The 21,735-nt window shown below is 34.5% G+C and overlaps 1 protein-coding gene across 1 annotated transcript; it reads right to left on the bottom strand.

The window, feature by feature from the left end:
* Nucleotides 1-1,064: 1,064 nt before the first annotated feature.
* On the bottom strand, nucleotides 1,065-17,867 carry LOC110707236 (protein LST8 homolog). The gene is made up of 10 exons (XM_021885247.1): nucleotides 17,468-17,867; nucleotides 17,140-17,241; nucleotides 16,647-16,759; nucleotides 16,500-16,569; nucleotides 15,941-16,018; nucleotides 11,217-11,333; nucleotides 11,008-11,102; nucleotides 2,580-2,662; nucleotides 2,426-2,485; nucleotides 1,065-1,403 (listed from the first exon to the last, which is right to left on the bottom strand). Exons 1-10 carry the CDS (start codon nucleotides 17,573-17,575, stop codon nucleotides 1,276-1,278), a joined length of 954 nt encoding a protein of 317 aa, XP_021740939.1. The 5' UTR covers nucleotides 17,576-17,867; the 3' UTR covers nucleotides 1,065-1,275.
* Between the last annotated feature and the right edge of the window lie 3,868 nt (nucleotides 17,868-21,735).

Raw genomic sequence — 21,735 nt, 5'->3', positions numbered from 1 at the left:
ATAATCTTGTTAACTGTCATATAATGAATAAAATTAGAGTATTGTCAAGGTATTATTGTTTCTTGGATACTTTCTGTTACAAAAGAAAAAAGAATAGCTAAAGGATAAACGTACATATGTAGGCATAAAGCAATATAATTAACTTAAGACAAACTGCTGCTAAGCAACTATATTGAGTCGGACTCGCTGATTAGATAACGAAACACTACCACTGGAATGCTAAGCAACTAATCGACTGACGCATGGTACGGAGGATGTAGGGTGTTAGCCGTATTAGCCCCGGTGGGCATCAGAGTCATAGCTAAATCTAGGCTCTTGATGTCGGTAACACCTCTAACCGATATCCATCATGACTTTGATTCTACTATGTACTTTCCTGATCAATGGCATTATTGGAAATGCTACAATTCTCGAAAGTCTAATTTATATTCCCTAGCATGCAGAATGCTCATACCGGAAAGTTGACTTCTGGGTCTGGAACCTGGGTTGTTCCGAGAAATCCTTTCTTTCTCGTCCACTTAGGGGGGTGCGGACACACCTGTGCGGATTACAGGTGACGGTTACAAGAATGGCGGGGAAGATGCTCATTAATATGTGCTATTTGCCAAGCGTATATCCTGTATATGTATGTACCAAAGTCTCTTCTTTGAACATAAGAACCCAACACATTTCAGGCAGTTGATTATAAATCTAAAAACACAGTACATGACAAGGGTTATGTGACATCTAGTTGGCCATCGCCGTCTTGACAAGACTTTCTGAGGCCAGTCGTCACCATCTACCACACGTCGCATAGAATTTTCGCTTGGTACCTTCGCCTTCACCAGTGACCCCAAATGGAGTGTACCAGTAGGGGTTATGTAAATATTCTGTGTTTTTGCGTTTATGTTGCTAGTCACGTCATGTTGTGTTGATTATTGCCGATCATCTATCTCGTACTTGGAGCATTTGTTAATGTTTCAATAAATAAGTGCATAAGTATAATGTTTCATGGGTACTTTTGAGTTCACAAGCTTCTCTTAGCCTTCCCCTGCAACTAAACCTAGAAAAGCAGGAAAACAGAGTGAACGTTTTAGGCTGAGCGTTTTATTTTCAATAGAGAGCTCACCTTTTTCTTTTTTTTTTTTTGGTGTGAAAATCAAACTTCAACTCACTTTTCCAATGCTACGACAATCTATGTAAAGAAAAAACTATGTACATAAGCAGATCAGTCGAAATACAATAACAAAGATTAGAAACTTATTTGTTACAAAATGGGAAGTTAACGTAAAAGGGTTATGAAGAAGACACTTCAGCTCCATCATTTAGAGCACAGCAAACAACAGCTTTGTGATGCCCTTGATATGTTTGGATGACTTCACCACTTGACATTGACCAAAGCTTTGCACTTCCATCCGAGGAAGCTAACAAAACCAACAATGCAGTTTAGTATCCAGGCACAGAAAATATAAACAGTGGAAAACATACACGTTTACATTTGAAGAGGGCATGTTTATACTTTTAACTCTAAAATTGAGTGTTATCATTCACTCCTATTATAAAATCACAATTCTATTTAAGGTTTCCATGATAATGAGACAACTTCAAATCTAACAAAAACTTGAACATCCCAGTATCATAATCATTTCAAATTCAAAATTTATGTCTCGTAGAAGGAAATTTCTTATGGCATGTTTGGTTGGTGAATAAACGGTGGTGATGGTATTTAATTTATAGGTAAACATGTAAGGAAAGTTCATACCACCTTTTCAAACAAAAAAATTCATTATCGCCTATCAACAGGCAAGTATTGAAAATCATATGGGGTAGCCAAGCAACGCCATGAGACTCTAATTACAAAGTTGCAATAAAAATCAATAAGTATTATCACAATTAATCATTGACTACCATACCAGCCGTTAACAACACCTTACATCAAAGGATTTCAAAAGAAGCTACGTTTATACGAGTAATTGTTAAGGGAAAGATATACCCTACTTTGGTATGGTACACATGTAACGCCTGTAATCGGTAAGGAAAATTATGGCAAACTAGCTCAATTCTTTAAACTAGCTCAATTCTTTAGAAAAGAACCCCCACCCAACCATGTTAGCCTATTAGTCTTTAGAGGAAAAGGAATATTAGTCTGCCCAATCATGTCCAGCACTAATCAATCCTCATTGACCTCTTTTTTGGCAAAATCATCTCTCTTACAGATAAAGATTGTAGTAGTTTAAAGATCAAAGCATAAAACTTAGGGCATAGTAGGTTAGAATCCTGGCAATAACTGGGAAATAGTTGCGAAAAACAATACCCTCATTCACATGAAGGCCATAAGCTAGCCACTCAAAATGTGTACTGTGAGGCAGGACTTCTCTATGCAGCATGCCCCTCAATAATCCAGATAAAACAAACTATTTATTTTTCCATGGATATGACAACTAACCTGTTATTAGGTAGGCACCATCTACAGAAAAAACACAGTCCCACACCCACCGTTCATGCCCTGGAAAAAATCAAGCACAACCATTGGTTTATAATTAATGGGCAAGACTGAGCACCCTATAAGATCAAATATGTACATTAAAAGAGATAATTACCAGATAAAGTTTTCTCCAAGGTGAAACGGTTGTCAACATTCCATATCTTGACCGTATGATCAGATGATGTAGTTGCCAAGTATCTGTAGAACAGAATTTACTCAGCATAATAAAAAGAATTATGTTCGATAGTTGATCCACTTTGAAACTATTCACATGCTCTACTTTAACCTAATTATTATAAAAACAAAACTTATGCTATAAAATATTAATGAAATTTTCTTTTCTACTAAAGTGTATTTTTCGATTATTAACATCTATCTTATAAGTTTTATTAAAAGACAATTAAAGATATTAATGATCAAATAATGGGATAAAAGTTAGTGAATTTCGGGCTTACAATGGACCACAAAGGGGGAAAAAAACTATGGATTAATACAGATAGGCCAGAGAACATAAACAGGAAGATAAGGAACACCAGCAGGTGCGACATTCCTTTTCCTTCCCCCATTTCTGTTGGGCCACACGTACCACAAATCCACTTTAGTATGATTGTCCGCTTTGGCCAAGCCTACACGGATTTGTTTTTGAGCTCATTCCCAAAAGGCCTCATACCAAGGACCATAAACTCATGGAAGTTCTATCTTCCGTATTTTTCCCATGTGGAACTTGAGATGAACAACTCCAACAATCCTCCCCTCAGACCAAGGACCACAAACTCATGCCCTCTCCTCCAGCAATAACTTTGGTCAGTCAAACCACCCATCAGCACCGCCGTAAACACCACGGAACATGCCACTAACCGCAACATCAGGAGGACTTTTGACACAAGGGCGCCACATAAGGACTTTTGATATCGCCGTACCACCACGGAACCCACTGCCTGACCACCTATAAGGACTTTCGATATAGACATACGAGATCACACACATGAGAGAGCCTTCCATACACCGAAACTATAGCCAACTTGCCCAAGATCGCTTCACAACCATGGCTCGGATACCACTTTGTCCGGGAAAGATGCACACACAATACAGAATTACAAGCGAAAGCACAACTATCTCATTTTCTTTAATGTGTTGTAGAATGGGAAAATACTACCAATCTTGAGCAAACACAATATGGACAACAAGCAGCTCTAAATAGCTCAAATGCAGCAAAATAAAACACACCAAGATATACGTGGAAACCCAATACGGGAAAAAAACCACGGGTACCGTGAGCCGGCTTCAAGCCCTTCCAATAACCAATAATAATTAATGGGTACGCTAAACTATCTTTCTCTAAACAATGCTAGAGAATCTACAACATCAAACAACATGCTTGGAATAAATCATTCTCCATATACATCACTAACGAGCGGATAAAAAACTATGGAGAGATTAGGGCTAAATAGTGATTAACCGGACCCCAAAACGATAATCCAACCATTGAATATGTAAGCATAGGATGGCAGGCTTCTATGCAGGTCTCGATCAGATGGAAAAATCGGACAACTTTTATGGAAAACTCTATTTCCCCTTCTCTGCTCTCCCTCTGTTTTATGCGTGGGTTTTGGTTGTTGTATAATCTGATTTACAACAACTTCTACTCTATTTAAACTCACTTTGACTTGTTTACTCATATTTCATTATATGGGCCCCAAGACAAAGACCTATATAGTAAAAAACATGTGTATGAGCCTAATAAAATGGACTCCATCGTCCAAGTAGAAGGGAATAACCCCAACAGATTGTCGTAGTTGTTTATTCCAAGTCCCACGTGGAAAAAAGAAATAAGGAAGAGAGAACATCCTTATACGGAGCGTACTCCATTAAAATAAGGCCTTTCAGGAAGGAACCTAAAGAAATCTGTGGGTGCTAGGCACAAAGCGGACAATATCATACTAAAGTGGAGTTGTGGTGTGCGTTTAGCCCATCAAGTGGTATAAGAGCCGAGGTTTTATTGTTGTATTTTTGTGTTGTTGAAGAATGGATGAAAAGGGTGTGCACGGAATGATTTACTTGAATTGTAGTAATTATTCCGTATCGAAAACAAAAATGGAAGATATCCTTTATATTAAGGATTTGCATGAACCAATCTTGAATGAGATTAGACCAAGTGGCAAGGATGATGCTTCTTGGAAGTTGCTTGATTGAAAGGTTGTTGGTTTGATTCGACAGTTCAATGATCAAAGTGTTCTTGAGCATGTAGCAAGTGACATTACTACCCACACTTAGTGGAAGAAGCTCAAGTCTATGTATGAGAGGAAGAATACACTAAACAAAGCCTCACACATGAGAAGACTTGTTAAGTTGGAGTGCTCGGATGATCAAAGTGTGATTGAACATCTAAGTGCTTTTCAAGGTTTAATGAATCAATTGTTTGCAATGAAATTGGTGTTAAAAGATAAGTTGTGGGCACTACTCCTTAGTTCATTTCCCGATAGTTAGGAGACACTTATTGTGTCACTTAGTAACTCTGCTTCGAAAGGAAAGCTCAAAATGGAGATTGTGAAGTCAAGCTTGATGAATAAAGAAGCCCGGAGGAAGTAACATAAGTCCTCTTTTAATTATTTAGGAACTTTATAGCTGAAACAAGGTCGTGGAATAACCATGAATAGAAATCATGATGATGAAAATTCTAATTCTAGGGAAAATCAAAGACAAGGGGACAAGTAATTTGTTTTCATTATGACAAGCCAGGCCACAGAAAATCAGATTGTATGAAATAAAAGCGTGACAAAGCCAAATAAAATGTGGAGATAGGAATGAAAGGACAACATTATAAGAATAACGAAGATGATTGAAATACTTCGGCTTTTTCAACTAGTGATAATTTGCATTTTGTTGGTGGTGATACTAACCTTGAGATTTCTCGTGATGACTGTACTCGGTTTATTGACTCAGGATTATCGTGTCATCTCACCTCACACTTTTGAGTTCTTCTCATCATACACTAGCAGTGATTTTGGTTATGTGAAGATGGGCAATGACAAGGTTGTTGACTTAGATACAATCTACTTGGAAACATCCATAGGTTGCAGGTTGTCTCTCCGAAATGTAAGGCATGTTCCATATATCCGTGTTAATTTAATCTTCGCCACAAAGTTTGATGATGATGGTTATGCTATTCACTTTGGTGAAGGTCGATGGAAGCTCACCAAAGGGTCATTGGTCATGGCTCAAGGAAGAAAGAAAGAAAATGATTGTTTCGTGATGCAAGCTAAGCTATGTGAGAAGGGTAATATGCCAAGTTTACCTTCATTGCCACATAAGAAGCTTGATCACATGGGGAAGAAAGTCATATTCCTCCTTGGTGGTAATTCTCTTTCTTCTAGTATTGTTCATAATTGTGTTGATCATAAGAGTTAAGGAGTGAAATTGTGTTGTGGAATGTGTTACTTGTAATCCACCACATGTTCCTCGCTTAACACGAGATGATGGAAGCTATTGGAATGGTAAAAAGGGGCTTTGACGAGAGGAAAATGTGAAAGCCGTGCAAGATGAACTAGTGTCTTGCATGAGACATCTTCTTATTTGTTTGATCCGGTAAAGTTGCTTAAAGACAAGAAAACACCTAAAGGTATGTGGGTGTTAGGTTTGGGAGGCCCGCCTCAAAGAGACATGGCACACTTTAGATTCATGGTGATGAAATAGAATCCAAAATGAGTCGTTGTACATTACCTAAGGACAAGAAGAAGGCTTGCAAGAAAGCGGGTAATGTAGATTACTCTTTAGGGGAAGATTGACATGTTTATTTCATGTTGTTGGGTTTCCTCCCTCAAGTAGGAGTGAGGGGGAGATTTGTTGGGGTTATTCCCTCGTACTTGGAGGATAGAGTCCATTTTACTGGGCTAATACACATGTTTTAACTATATGGGTCTTTTATCTTGGAGCCCATATAATGAAATACTTCTTCCGTTTTTTTTAGTTGCATCAATTTAGTCTTCACGGACTCCTTAGCCATTATTGGAGTAGAGAGAGGTAGAGAGAAAATAAATAGAGCCCATGTGAAAGAAAGTGATGCAACTAATTTGAAACTTCTGTTTTAGGAAAGCGATGCATCTAAAAAGCGGAGGAAGTATGAGTAAACAAGTCAAAGAGGGTTGAAATAGAGTAAAAGTTGTTGGAAATCAAAGTATACAACTATACAACAAGCCAAAACCCACGCACAAAATAGATGGAAAGCAGAGTTAGAGAAGTAGAGTTCTCCATAGAAGTTGTCCGGTTTTTACATCCATTCGAGACTCAAACGGAAGTTGATCGACGTTAAATTTGGACACAATATTTTGTTCCATCCCATGCTATATATCCAACAATTGGATTATCGTTTTGTGCTCTAGTTGTTGGTAATCTCTATTTAGCCTTATTCTCTCCATAGTTAAGTTTGTCCACTTGTTAGTGATGTATATGGAGAATGGTTTGTTCCAAACATGTTGTTTGATGTTGTAGAGCCTCTGATATTGTTTAGAGAAAGATAATTTGGTGTACCCATTAATTATTATTGATTAGTGGAAGGGCATAGTATCGGCTTACAATACCCTTGGTTTTTTTTCCGGATTGGATTTCCACGTATATCTTGGTGTGCTTTATTTTATTGCATTTGGGCTATTTAGAATTAATTGTTGTTGTCCATAATGTGTTTGGTCAAGATTGGTGGTATTCCCATTCTAAAACACATCAGGGAAAACGAGATCATTGTGCTTCCGCTTGTGATTGTGTAGTGAATGCATCTTTCCCAACACTTTCCCCTGTACCATATTTATCATCCACCAGTGATATTACCACCACCATGGGCATGGCCTCGCTATGAAAATTAACAGACCTAAACTCAAATCTTCTCTTCAATTGATGGCTTCAATTCCAAATAGGTCTTTGATAATTAATCCCATAAAGGAAATTTTTGGTGTTGAAAAACAAAAAAAAAAAAAGAAAAAAAAAGGTTATTTGGAATTCTCTTATGAGTAAGGGTCATGTCAAGTTGTCAACAATACATCTCAAAAGCCGGTGAGTCGACTAAAGAGTAATTTGAGCATCATTGGTTATGCTACTTTCCAATAAAGTCCCTTTTTAACACACCTTATCCTTGCATAAGAACCCAAACAAGCACCCAATGTTCATTTAATGAACCAATTGACAGGTTTAATTTCAGTAGAACAATGAAGCATTTTCTACTTCTTATTCTAAATGTTTTGAGCCAAATCCGGTTGAAGTAATATCTCATTGTGATAATAAATAGTAGAGTAGACGTAAGACTTCTAATTTAAAGCAGTCCACCAAAATTCCAAATTGTGCTTATATTAGCCAGTTACAGCACTTTCTAGAGAGTGATGTGTGCAAGTCTGTATGAACTTTTACTAATCATAGAAATTTCCTATGGTTTCCAAAGGTGAGAAAGGTTGGAATAAGAAGGCAATCCAGATTAGCAGCAATATGGTATTTCTTAGTGAATGAAAGTAGTCATAGAGTAAATGCCAATTGCCATTTGTCTTGTGTCCTGAAAAACAAGAATTTTTATTATTTTATTCCTTCTAAATTTTATGTGGTTAAAGTTAGTATATGAATTATGCAAAACTAAAAGTGCTGCAATTATTTGAAATATATTGCTAGAAATTAGAACATTGACATCATTCAACTTAGCTTTTTTTGCCAAACCCATATATACTAGTCACCCCTCAAACATGCTTAAAGTCAATTTCCAAGAGGAGGTTCCATCTCCACTTAGTTATGAAAAGCATTTACTCAAACTCAAACTCCATTAACTGGGACAATTCTAACTTAGAAAATCATTTTCTTTCTCTACCTTCCTTTTGCTCTTTGTCAAAAACATAATAAACCTTTAAGCCAATAGTACTTCTATACCTCCACATTCCTTGTCACATTAACACTCACCACAACCATCTCTTTCATATCATAATTGCCTCTTAGGATCATAACTTCTCCCTTTCAGATCTCAGCCTTTCTTCCCTGCGAGATTTTTACATGATGTTCTTGTTCGCATGCAGCTCTTTACAGGCCTTGAAAAAACCAGCACTATGAAGTTCCACTGAAGTACTGTGGTTATCCTAAGGGCTATAGGTCTCCAATATCCTATGGTCCTAATCCATTCATGCAGCTTCCCCCCCCCCCCCACTTAATAATCTTTTATTATATATCTCTGCGCCCTTTAGAATTTTGTTACCCTTTTCGGGACCTTTTTTTTTCAGATGTTAGTTAAAACCCTTGTTGCTTCTACGAACTCCTCCTAGGCCTTGTTTCCTCCTCCTCTATAGTAGCATTGTAGCTACGGGCCAAACTGTGCTTCCTTACCCTCTTCATTGCAGAGGTAAGCAAGCCTTCTCAAAACGCATTATGACCAATAAGCAAAATAAAAAATTAAAAATTAAAAAACAAAAATTAAAAACTTTAAGCATTCTAACCAATTTATGTACTATTGTTGTCATTGTTCTTAGTATATTAAGTAATTTGAAGTCTCTTTTAAATGTCCAAAATAAAACAAATTCTAAAAGAACAATGCCCCAATAACATAAAATTCATCTAAATGATAGATCCTTTGCACCCAAATTGCAATAGGCATGTTATCCTCTTAACTTTATTACCAAAGAGCAAATCTTACATCTGAAGCTAAAATAAGTAGAAAAGTGTTCCACTTGATTTTACTGGTTATTTTATGCGTAACCATCAATTGCATGGATGTAAAAGGAGTTCTAGCTGAAATACCATAAAGCCTCCTCCAGTAAAATCTTGTCTAGCTTACAAAAGGACTTAAAATCAATTAGTTTATCTTCCCTTTTAGAATATCGTATTCTTGGACAGGTACTGTAGTTACTAGCTTCATGGCCTCCACAACAACTGTATCATCTTTCACAAGTATTAACAGCTGAATGAGAGCTTTTTACCCTTGGGTTCGGTCCTTCGGGTGTTTGATCAACATACTCATCCTCGTGAAAAAATTTAAACATTCACCACCTTTCTGTTGATTTCATTAGCAATGGTAAATTTTTATCATCGTAACCTTCATCTACGGATAGAGAAGACAATGCAGCCCAAGTTTGACTAGAACTCCACCAGATATGTAGAAAAATACATACGAGCAAGTCCAAAACCCAAAAAAGTATATTTCTAACTTAAGGCAACACAAAGACCAACCATAATTTGACAACCTTTAAGTGTATGATCACATAGAAGATAAGAGTGAAATTCTGCATAGTATATATATTATTTTCCATAAGACACCAAAACTTAACACCCCCCACCTCTTTCTCTCATTTATCCTCTCTCTCTTCTTGAACATACTCTCGTGACCTTGTTTCTGGTTCAAGGGGCATATAAAGATCGCAAAATAGAATTCTTAGAAGAAGTAATTAAGATCATTAAGATATGATTGAACATAGAAATCTGAATACAATCTACAAGATATCGAGAGGCTTGTTCTCTCCAAAAGCATAGACAAAAGCTGAAATAAACTCTCAATAATATTCATCATAGTTGCTCTCAAATCTCCTCCATTTACTGACAATCTGATTCTTTCTTCTGTCTCTCCTCTACCAAACTTCCTTGCTTTCCTCCTCAAGCTCCGGCATACTCATTATAAAGCAATTTCCCACCAAAGGATTTCCTTTGGCAAGTTCCTTTAACAAGAGTCACAGACCAACATAGATAAGAGAATGAGTACTCAATAAAATCCCATGAACCATGTGCACCATGGCGTAACTAGGCCATATTTTTGCCTCATAAGAAACCTCTTTCTCCTTAACATCGCCATCCGAAAACATTTCTGCCTCCTCTTTTACTCCACTTCCCACACAACTTTCTTCAATACAAGTCAAGTCTTTGTTCTTTTTACTCTCTACATCTCCCTTGCTCCCCAAATTGTTTTTTTCAAGGATATCAAACACCACAACAGTTTTTTAGGTAAAATTTTGGATTCCTTTGAAAGATTAATGCTATACCTAGGACTGTGCACCAGTCCAGAACTGGACCGGACCAGATCAGAATTGGAATGGACTGGGACCAGGACCGGAACTAAGGAATTCCTTGGACTGGGGACAGGGACCTGATTATTCCAGTTAGGTTTTAGACATGTTTGGTTTAGTGAATTATCCATTAAAATAAACAGCTTATCTAGAATCAACTTTGAGGATCTCTTGGTGAATAAAAACCAACTTGGAAGGATCTTACCAAGTAACAGCATCAAAATTTTAATTAAAACCAAGTTAGCTGCAGATGAGTTCATTCCTACTCCTTTGAATTCTATCCCTAAACTACAGCCATCAAGGATATCATCTATTCACATGTATTGTTAAACATTATCAAAAACATAAAGCAAAAAACTTATCATACAAAGGGTAGCCCTACAAGCCAATACATGCCCTTTACCACACACCAATGCTGACACATATAGTTTATATGTACATTTGTTTGCAGTAAATTAAGCAACAACACTCAAGATGGGACACCTTAAGAATGTGTATTAAAAAAACATGAACTACTCAGAGGGCACAAACCTATTGGGTTCACAGTATTCAGGCGAAAGAAGGCACTTAAGGATGTATCCTTTGTGCGCTTGAAGCCTGTGAAGTGGCTCAAAATTTGTCATTGTCTGCAATAGAAGAAATTCCAAGTTAGAGACAATTGAAGTATCATAGTGATTCTTCTTCAAAAAAAAAAAAAAAAGAAGTTACATAGTTTTTTATCAAATGATTCAATCATCTACCTGTGTCCCACTCAACAAACGCCAAACAAAGCAGGTTCCATTATTATTTGCAGCGACTACCAAGGTTCCATCAAACATCACTGTCAGAGACCTTACAGCTGTATCAACTTCTGGTACCTGGAAGTTCAGATTTTCAGTTCAGTTGCATCTTTTAAATTCCTTAATCACCCATTCTGGTATTTAGAAGCAAATGCCAACTAAGTGTTAACTACAAAGTTCATCCATACCAAGATATGTATGCGTTGGAGCCAGTTAAAAAAAATGCTTTCCTAACCCTGACACACTCATACTTGTAGAGGCATACACAATAACATAATGATAGAATGGAGATGGAAGCCTCGGCAAATCAAATTTTGCACAACCTTCAAACGTCATGAAGAACGGTAAAGAGATAAATTTCAAAAATTAAATGAAGTTTTCTTTTCTCTTGTTGGAGCAAACAATTTCTTTACTCATTCTTATCCAATTCAAGTTACTCAAACCAACTTCTTTGCCCTAGCTTCATAATAGTCGCAGAAATAAAAATAGGCGGTGTTCTGTTCAGCATATGGCATCAGGTATGGGGTTTGGTTTTAATTCATAATTCCATATAGTACTTTTTATTTAAATAAAAAAAAACTGAAAAAAAAAAACCCTCAATTTCCCTCTCCTCTCCCCTCCCCTCCCCTCCCCTCTTCCCACTCTTACTTCTGCTTCCTTCTCATATGACATTAGCCACCTTCTCCACCCTTTGTTAAAATCAAACCTCTACCCTCCTCTTCCTCTTCTGATCTTTATACTCTCCTCTAAATTCTCCTCTTTGATAATCATATAGTGTATGAAAAAATCGACTTTTGGTGGTCGACTTCTCTCACCAAAATTCTCATACTCCCTCCGAGTTTTAATAAGTATTACACTTTGACCGGCACATAATTTTAGGCAATTTAATTGATTTAAATAAAATAAGAGGTAAGTAGGGTAGTTGGAGTATTAAAAAATTGTAAAAGAAAGATAGTGGGGTTAATAGTTTATTGAAAATTAATGATTGTGAGAGGAAATAAATAATAAAAAAAAATAATGGTGGGTTTGAGTAGGGACCATGACATAATATTAAAATGTAGCTTTTTGACAAAAAAAGGAAGTGTAACACAAAACACAGCCGTATTTGGTAAGTGTAACACTTATTAAAACACAGATGGAGTAATAAAAAAAAATTGACGACGGTGATTAAGTGAATGTAGCTAGGACCATTTCTCCTTCTTTGTATGGAAATATCTAGGACCTATTTTGGACAACTATAAATAGAGAAACCTTAGAGGGGTTAGGTAATTTAATCTACAACAAGCATTTTGAGTGTACCTTTATGAGACAAAGAAAGCCACTAGTAAAAAAAAAAAAAAAAAAAAAGGCTTGAGAAAATTGTAAGTGAGTGTTCTACTGTTCCACAATTGTATTGTTAGAGAAATTGTATTCCATTTTGGGGTGAAGTCTTCTTGTAAGAACTACTAGTCCCGTGATGTTTCCCCATTTTGGGTTTTCCACGTTCCCAAATATTTCTTGCGTTCTCTATTTTGATTATTCTTGTTTTATTTCCATCTTAGATTACACAAAGAGGGAAGATACAGTTTTTCAGCTTAGGAGCAAATATCCCAAAATTCATTTCCTCTAATAAGGATACATCACCCAAAAAAATTTAAACTTTATAGTTAATCAACGACTACTATTTGGTTTGTAGTCGTAATCCTTTATAACACGTCAAGGTAAAAAGTTTGAACTGTTGGAGAAGCTTTTCAAGCTTAGACAAAACACTTTGCCATTGGACCTTTGAACCCATTGGACATGGAAAGCGAAAACCAGAAAGATAAACATATATGTTTGTAATGGCTAGACAAACAAAGTAAAAGTTCAATGATATACTTCGCTTTTGAATTAACAACCTCAATAACAGATGAGCAGATCACGAAATTGGCACTAGGGTTGCAAAGAAGCGGGCAAAGGTTTATATTGGCACTTAGAATGGCTGATACATCTATATTTGACAGGTGAGGAAATGAGAAATCCCCTAATGCCAGAAGGGTGTGAAGAGAGAGTGAAAATCAGAGGAATAGTGGTAGACTGGTTACATCAACTACAGATTTTAGCACATCCTTCTGTAGGTGGATTCATGAATCACTGTTGGTAAAACTCATGCATGGAGAACATCAACATGGAAGTGCCAATGGTAGCATTGCCTATGCCTTCTAATTAACCAAGAAATGCAGAGGTGCTAAGAGTTGGTATGCTGGACTGCTGGTGAGGGATTGAACACGCTAAGCTAGCGTAGTGATGGCGACTACTATTGAGAATGTATTGAGGAGATTGATGGCATCAGAAAGAGATGAAATACAGAAAAGGGCTACGGTCTAGAGAACTGGGTGTTTGATCCTTTTGCTAATGGTGGTGTACTGGTGTGTCTCGCTTAGAAGTGAATTCTTTAATCATTCATATCACAGATGATGGTCTACATCAGCAGTGAATACTTCCACCTGTAGGATTCTCACTTGAAGAGGTTCTTTTTCACTGCAGATTTCTGTTTTTAGTGTTGCTAATGTTTCGTTTATTCTTCACCGGCTATGTCGTATACAAGTACAGGTGTTGCATAAATTCTATAACAGGCTATGTACATAGTATGAGCTGTATGTTCTTTTAAAGTTTTAAAAGTTATGGCCAATGAAGAGATACTCCTAGCATTTACAGGATTTACGTTTGTAAAGCTCCAGATAATGCTAACCATTGTTATGACAAAGCAAGCACATAATAGATACAATGTATCACTGATATGAAAAATACAGCAAAATGTATCACTAAGAGAACTGGAACAGCACACCTTCAGAACATACAATGGGATGACAAGATGAAAAGAAACAGATGTCTTTTTTTCTCTAAAGCTAAAAAGAAATGGCAGTCACATTAATGATTCTCATTTATATAGAACATAAATGATCCTTGCACAAAGGTACCATATCTCACAAATATCAATCAATCAATCAAAGCCTTAATCCCATAAGAGGGGTTGGCTACATGAATGTCATCAATCAATCAAACCATATCTCACAAATATCCTTGACACAAATGTTAAGTGAAATTTTCAACCTAAACCATGTTTACCATCCTGAATATTTCCATCTTGATTACACAAAGAGGGAAAATACAATTTTTCCCAACGGGAGGAAGGACGAAAATAGTGGAAGAAGACATAGGAGAAGAAAGGATGTCATCAGCAGGATGAAGACTGGAGTGGTGGATTAGTGTTATGGTTTGGTGATGACAAAGGAATTTTGTTTTAATAAAAGTTGATTCAGGGATGGGGGTTAGGATTAAACCCACCTCCCCCCCCCCCAAGGGTATGAGAACCCGAGAACTTCAAATCTTGTAGGTTGAGCTACACAGGTTTCATTTTTTTGCAAAAATTTCCAATTAACACTAAGTATGGGTTTGATTCCAAACTCATACCTAATACCAAAAATCTGTGAGCCAAAAGCCCTTATAATATTCATATATCACCTATCCTATATGTCCTTGGATGACTCTTAGAAACTTACCACCTTTCTCTATCCTTAGATGACTCTTATAACCCTCTTAGAAACCTACCATCTTTCTCTATCCTTAGACGACTCTTATAACCCATACGGTTCAAACCAACAGCATACGTCACAATGTGCCTATAACATTTAAGGTTAGGTCAGATAAAGTCATAGAATCTGCCAAATATCAAAACAAGACAGCAATCAAATTAGTGCCTCACAAACTATTTTTGTTGTGCTATTTTTTTTTTTCTCTCCTTCAATAATTTTTTTTTATTCCCTCCATATTTTATTACTTGCTCCATTTCTCCGGACACGGAGTTTTAGGATAAATAGTATAAAGTATTATTTTATGATGGAAGCGGGATTGGTTGAAGAATAAAAAATATCTGAAAAAGCAAAAATGAGTATACGTGGGAAGGAAAATTGTAAAATATTATTAAAAGTTTCCAAAAAAAAAAAGGGAAATGGAGAAAGTAATAAAATACGGCCGCAAAAGGAAAATGGAGCAAGTAATAAAATACGGAGGGAGTATCAAAAATGACATAAGGTAATTCAAACATGTTCCTCTAGACTGTAGCCAACCAAAACATATGGGGTAAGTTAGGGTTCCAATTCTCTCCCATTATGTTCTTCTTCATTCCTTTGCCTTCTTCTTCTTCTGCTTGAACGCCTTAATCCCATTAGTGGGGTCGGGTACATGAATTAATATGAGGACTTTCCAAGAGGTCACCCATCCTAGTACTACATTCCTTTGCCTTCCCTTTGGAAAAAATCGATGGCCCTAAAAGCTAGAAATAACTACTGTATTAAAGAGATTGATACAATATGATTTCATCTCATATGTTACTAAAATATACATAAAAGGCCAGCTGGTTTGGAATTTAAAAAACAAAACGCATGCCGAGGTCAAAACAGAAGGTAAACATAATGAGCAAAACCATGTAGAATAGAATTGCTCCAGAATTTAAGAAGAAAGATTCACCAAGGAAAATACTCCAGGATTGCAAGGAAAAAGAACAAAAGTTCACTAAGTGTTCAACTCAGAAAGATAAATCCAAAACTTTGGGTATAAACTATAGTATAAGAATTATTCCAAACAAAACCTTCTTTCAATAACCATGCATAAGCACTTAATTAAGAATTATATTGGTGTAGCAGTTAGCAACACTAAATACCTACCAATTCACAGCTGCATGAATTTGCTGTCAAATCCCAAACCCGGATATTGCCATTCTGGTCTCCTGATATCAGTTCAGTCTGCAAAATCACCATGAAGACAACATTGAATCTGGAACCAACCAGCCAACAATTACGAAGAAGTAACATTTTTTTGAAAATACTAAGTATAAGAATTTTTTAAAAAAAAATACTGAGCTATTAAGTGAAATTTGGTGATCCATTAAGATGTGGCCATGTCCTGACAATTGGCAAATGCTATTTGTAACTTAACAAGATCCAATTGAGCAGGCAAACAACATTTAGTATGGTGGAGCCAAAAGAAAATTTAGTTCACCACTTAATAAAAGAACTTAATGTACAGCGAACAAGAATATTTAATATCTTAGCTCATTTTCCATAGTTAATAAGTTTTAAGCAAAGGTGTTAAGAGAGTCCACCATATGGTATTATGGTCTAAAATCCATACCAGTCATTCTCCATCGCCCAACATTGGATCAATTACCCAAAACTACAGATAAATCAAGCATAAAAGAGTTGAGAATAATAGCCTAAAATTAACCTGATTTGGGTGCAGGACAACAGTGTTCACAGCAGCGCGACTTTCATATTCCCTTTGACAGCCTGGAGCTCTGAAATCAAAACTCAATGTCTTTACTTTATGAACTTCATTCTAACTAATCACAGAAATAAGTATTCATGTTGTTACCTGAGGTCCCATATCTTCACTGTACCATCCTCGGAACCAGAATACATCCAATTTCCATTAGATGGAAACCCAACTGCCATAACATTATTCGTATGAGAATCATAACTCATCACCTGCCATTTTGATTACAAAGACATAATCCTACAACATCAATTTGAAGCAACTAACACAACCTCCCCCCTCTGGCCCTCCAACCCCCCCCCCCAAACCCCCCACCACCCCCCCCCCCACACACACGCGCGCACTCTAAGTTACCTGGACTCTTCATTTTACCTCAAGTAGCTGTGTTAGAACCTCAACACTCCTACATGGGTACAGAACCTCCCACAATTCATTTTGCAACAAATAAATGAAAATTTTTCATAAACAAGCCCAGTCTAAAACTTGGACACATACCCTTGTCAAATATGGGTTCTAAAGTCCAGGTAACATAGAACACCCACACATAAACCCAATCACAATAGCATTAAACCTTCTGATCAAAGTATATTACCGGTTGAGGGTTGCTCGAATTAATATCGAACAATCGAATGTGAGGATTCCCAGCCGCAGCTAAATATCGCTTATCTGGGGTTATTTCAAGCCTATTAACTTGCTGTAAAACAAACAAAAGATTACATCTTTACACCATAATTCATCCCATCATAAATTCAATATACACATATTCACCAAAATACAAATTATTCACACCAAATCACAAATATTGAAAATAATACAACGTAAATCAACGATTAATTCCAGAAATTTCTCAACTACATTAGATTTTAAATTAATTAAAAAATTAAAAAATTAAAAAAAAAAAAAAAAAAAAAAAGACTTACAGAATCTGGGTATTGAATATTACGATAGCATCTACCAGTTTGAGCCTCCCAAAATCGAATGGTGTGGTCATAGCTAGCAGTTGCAAGAATCACTGAGGGTTGACTCATCTTTGATTACCCTCTTTCTTTTTTGGAAATTTTTTCTTTTTGATTTAAGTTGATGAAAATTGAAAATACTCAATTAATTTTATGAATACAGACATTTCAATTTTCTAATTTTCAATAAAAACTTAAAATTAAAGTTGGATCATAATGGATTTGAGAGAGAAAGAGCAGAAAGGCGTGGGCATTAGGGTTTTATCGGGGTTTTATGGTTTTCAATGGAAATGAGAATTTGAATTTCTTCGCTAAACAAGATTAAGATTGAGCTTTGACATGAAAGACTTCAACAAGATTAAGGTTAGGGCTGATATTATATTAAGCGTTTTAGGTAGCGGTCGGCGTTTGGACTAAATCGAAACACTAGTACGCGTAGAAAATATAAGAGTGTTTGGTAAGCTAACGATTAGTGGTAGAGGTAGTGTTTTTATAGCTTTTCTCAAACGTCACAAATGTTAACGTTTGAAGGTAGCAAGTAGCGTTTGACAAATGTTGAGTACTTTTAAAACATTAGGTATGGTTTTTTATTGTATTTCAATATTGCAACCGCTATTTTTACCAAGTATTCATACTATTAAATTCTACATTGACAAATTAATCACTACTTGATCACTAAAAGCTACCTGTTACAGCTAGTTTTGCCAAACAGGGCCTATATTGTTGGTTATGTTTGGTATTCCATATATTTTATGCGGTTATTTAGAAAAATAAAATACAAAATAGTGAAAATCGATGATTAGATTTCACTGTTGTGGGTCCAATCCAAATCTTGCTAAAGCTGCAAAGTGTGTTTTTTATTTTGGTGTTTGTGATTTGTGAATGACCCAATTTATTGACATTTTACTTTGTGAGTTTGAGTTCAACTTGCGCTTATCATTTAATTATTTTGTCTTTTGGTGGTATTTTAAAATAAAAAATTTAATGGGTAATTAAATAAAAATAAAAAAAAAAGTGGACTTTCCGTATAATATAGTTTATCCTTAATTTTGACCTTTTAAGCCATATAGATTTTTGCAAAGAAGTGATTTTCAATAAGTCTTGTATAAGGCCGACTTACGTTAACTTTATTGTAAAACAGTCAATTTAAGGGTAACTTTAACAGTTTATACGGTAAATTTAATCTCTTTAAGGGTAATTTTTGAGTTGTAATGAGTTTGATTGTATTTTAATATGTAACTTCGAATGGATACATGCTATAAAGGCAAATATGATTAATCTAACATATTAAATGTCCATTGACTTCCCTTTTCCATATGGCCGACCAATCCATGACAACCCCACAACAAAGTAAAGGTAAAAATTATGTTAGGAAAACGGTAACTTTTGTAACATATAAGGGTAACTTTGAATACTTTTAGGATAATTTTAACACATCTTACAATAACTTAATAAAAGTCTGTCTTAATCAAGAATTATTGAGTGATTTTTATGAGGTAAATCTTTTAAAGGGTAATATGATTGTCTTTTTACATTATGAATTAGTTTTTTAGAGTTTTTTTTTTTTTTTGTCAAGAGAATATTTACTACTGGGATATTAAGAAAACAAGGGACTATAAATTAATGTTGCTTTTAATCATTTTAGAGTAATTTCACACCCTCTTACAATTACAAATTTATCAACAAGTCTTACATGCACCCTGGTGCAGCTAGGATAGTTGTATCATGCCCTATAATATGAACATGTAGTAAAAAAAATAGGAACACGAAAAAAAAAAACATTCAATAATAAAAAAAATGAACACGTAAAAAAAATGAACATTTAGTATTAAAAAGTGAACTTGTTAAAAAAAATGATTATTTAGTATATTTAAAGTGAACATGATTCTCATATAATCATAAAATTGATGGACCACGACCTTAAAAATGAACATTTAGTAAAAAAAAATAAAAAAAATAAAAAATTTGAACACGTAAAAATTAAAATGATCATTTAGTAATAAAGAAAATGAACACATAAAAAAATGAATATTTAGTACTAAAAAATGAATATTTAGTATAGTAAAAATGAACATTTATCATACATTCATAGAATAGCTAAACCATACCTAATAATATAAAGATTTCATAATAATATGTGAATACATTATATAAAATGAACACTTAGTACACGTAAACAAATTAACACGTTTAAAAAAATTATGAATGTTAGTATATTAAAAATGAACATGTTTTTTATATATTCATATAGGTTCAAATTCATTGTATATAATAATTAACAAAAAATAAAGATAAAATGTATCATTAATTTATCTTCATTTTTTGTATACTAATGTTCATTTTTAGTGTACTAAATGTTCATTTTGTACAAAATGTTCAATTTTAAAGTATTGCATGTTCATATTTTTTTAATTTACAGAACACAAATTTGATTGTAATTATTTTAACTCTAAAAATTTGAATATCCACCTTAAATATAATCTTGGTTCATTATAGTGACAATAATTATCGATCTATAACATAATAGATTAGGAATCACAAATGCAAAATTGATAAAAATCAACAGTTTTACAACATTCACATATTTATAATAAAAAATAAATAAATAAATAAATAAATAAAAACTCAAAATTACCTCAAGTTTCATGATCATGACGAAGATGATGATGATGATGATGGAAAATGCTACAATGGTGACGAATTGGAGAATATTCGAATTAGAAGGACAAAGAAGTATAAAGATTGAAGGAAAGTAAGGTAAGAAAGAAAATTAACTTGTATGTAAAGGTAAAAAAAATAAAAATAAAAATAAAAATAAAAAGAGGAGAGAGAAAATTTCATATTGAGAAGTAAACAGAGGAGAGAGAAGATTTATAGAGGTATGAAAGAAGAAGGTAGAGAGTTAAGATATAAAGAAGAAAAAAAAAAACGTATGTTCATTTTTTAATTACTATATGTTCATATACGGGTATAGTGGTGCAGCTAGCTTAGCTACGCACTGAATTTGCGCAAATTTATAATTGTACATTGGCTTAGATCATTGGCTTTTAGAGGGCCTTGTGTCATACATGCTTGAGGCCCAATAATGTGGGCTTAAATTAAAGACTTTCAACATTTTGCTGTACTATTAATCTACTATGGCTATATGCTAGTAATGCAACGAAGTAAAGAGTGCAAATGTGCAATGATATCATACTATCATTAGAGGATTATTAATAATTAATAAAGGTTTTAAGTTTTTCATGAATTAAACTGGAAACATATGATCTAAGCATATTCAGTGGTACATGACTCTATAAAGTATCTATTATTTACATTTATGAAGTACTCCCTCCGTTTCTAAAATATTTTATCCGTTTCTGAATAATTGACATAATTAAGGGTGATACACATGTCAATGCATTAGTAGTAAAACAATTTATAAAGATAGATAACATGAAACTTTATATTAATACCTATTTAACAATATATTTCATGATAAAATTTGTTTTTTATAAGTTACTTAAAAACGATGGTCAAAGTTAGTTTATAAATAGCAAAAAAAACCCAAATGCGTCAATTATTTGAAAACGGAGAGAGGAAAGAAAAAATGGCCCATCTATAATAAATATTACTCAAGCAACAACCGTTGATGTCGTCATTGTCTATGTGTCACTCTCTAATTAATTTTTTTCCCGACTAAATGCAAGGATGATTTCATTTTTTTTTAGGCTACCCTATTTAACATTGCATTGAAAATTATAATCTATTAACTATTACTAAAACAGGAAATGGCTGACATCATCATCTTCCCAAACTGTATACGTGTCGCTTTCTCATAAAAAAATTTCCCGCCTAATGCACTTATGATGTCATATATATTTTTGGTTATTTTTTATTTTTAATTATTTTCATTTCAATCTTTTGACCGTGTCAATAAATAAATAAATAATAATTATTTTTTGGTAACTACGAATATATATTTTTTTTAATTATTATTTTTATCTTTTTAAGGTTTTAATGTTATTTTGTGTATGTGTGTGTGTGTTTTTTTACTAAGGATTGTGCAAACAACTTAATTATGAAGTCATGTACTAATAATATGGATGTTTTTTATACAAAAATGAACTAATGTTGTTGGTAAATGTTTTCATTGTTTTGTATTTTCAAGGTGCTTCTATTTATTCTAATTACAAGTAATTTTAATTTGTATTTCGAACTCTTAGATGACGTATAAATTCGTATGCATATGG

Source organism: Chenopodium quinoa, unplaced genomic scaffold (genome assembly GCF_001683475.1).
Source record: "Chenopodium quinoa cultivar QQ74 unplaced genomic scaffold, ASM168347v1, whole genome shotgun sequence".
Classification (NCBI taxonomy): domain Eukaryota; kingdom Viridiplantae; phylum Streptophyta; class Magnoliopsida; order Caryophyllales; family Amaranthaceae; genus Chenopodium; species Chenopodium quinoa.
Note: the sequence above shows the minus strand (reverse complement) of the source record. Positions and strands in the feature narration are given on the sequence as shown.

Excerpts from the sequence above, each read along its gene's own strand:
- LOC110707236 (XM_021885247.1), bottom strand. The coding sequence starts at position 17,575 with ATGAGTCAACCCTCAGTGATTCTTGCAACTGCTAGCTATGACCACACC. Across the intron at positions 11,103-11,216 it reads GTTTGTTGAGTGGGACACAG|ACAATGACAAATTTTGAGCC; the intron begins GTAGATGATTGA and ends CTTCTATTGCAG. Across the intron at positions 1,404-2,425 it reads TGGTGCCTACCTAATAACAG|CTTCCTCGGATGGAAGTGCA; the intron begins GTTAGTTGTCAT and ends TGGTTTTGTTAG.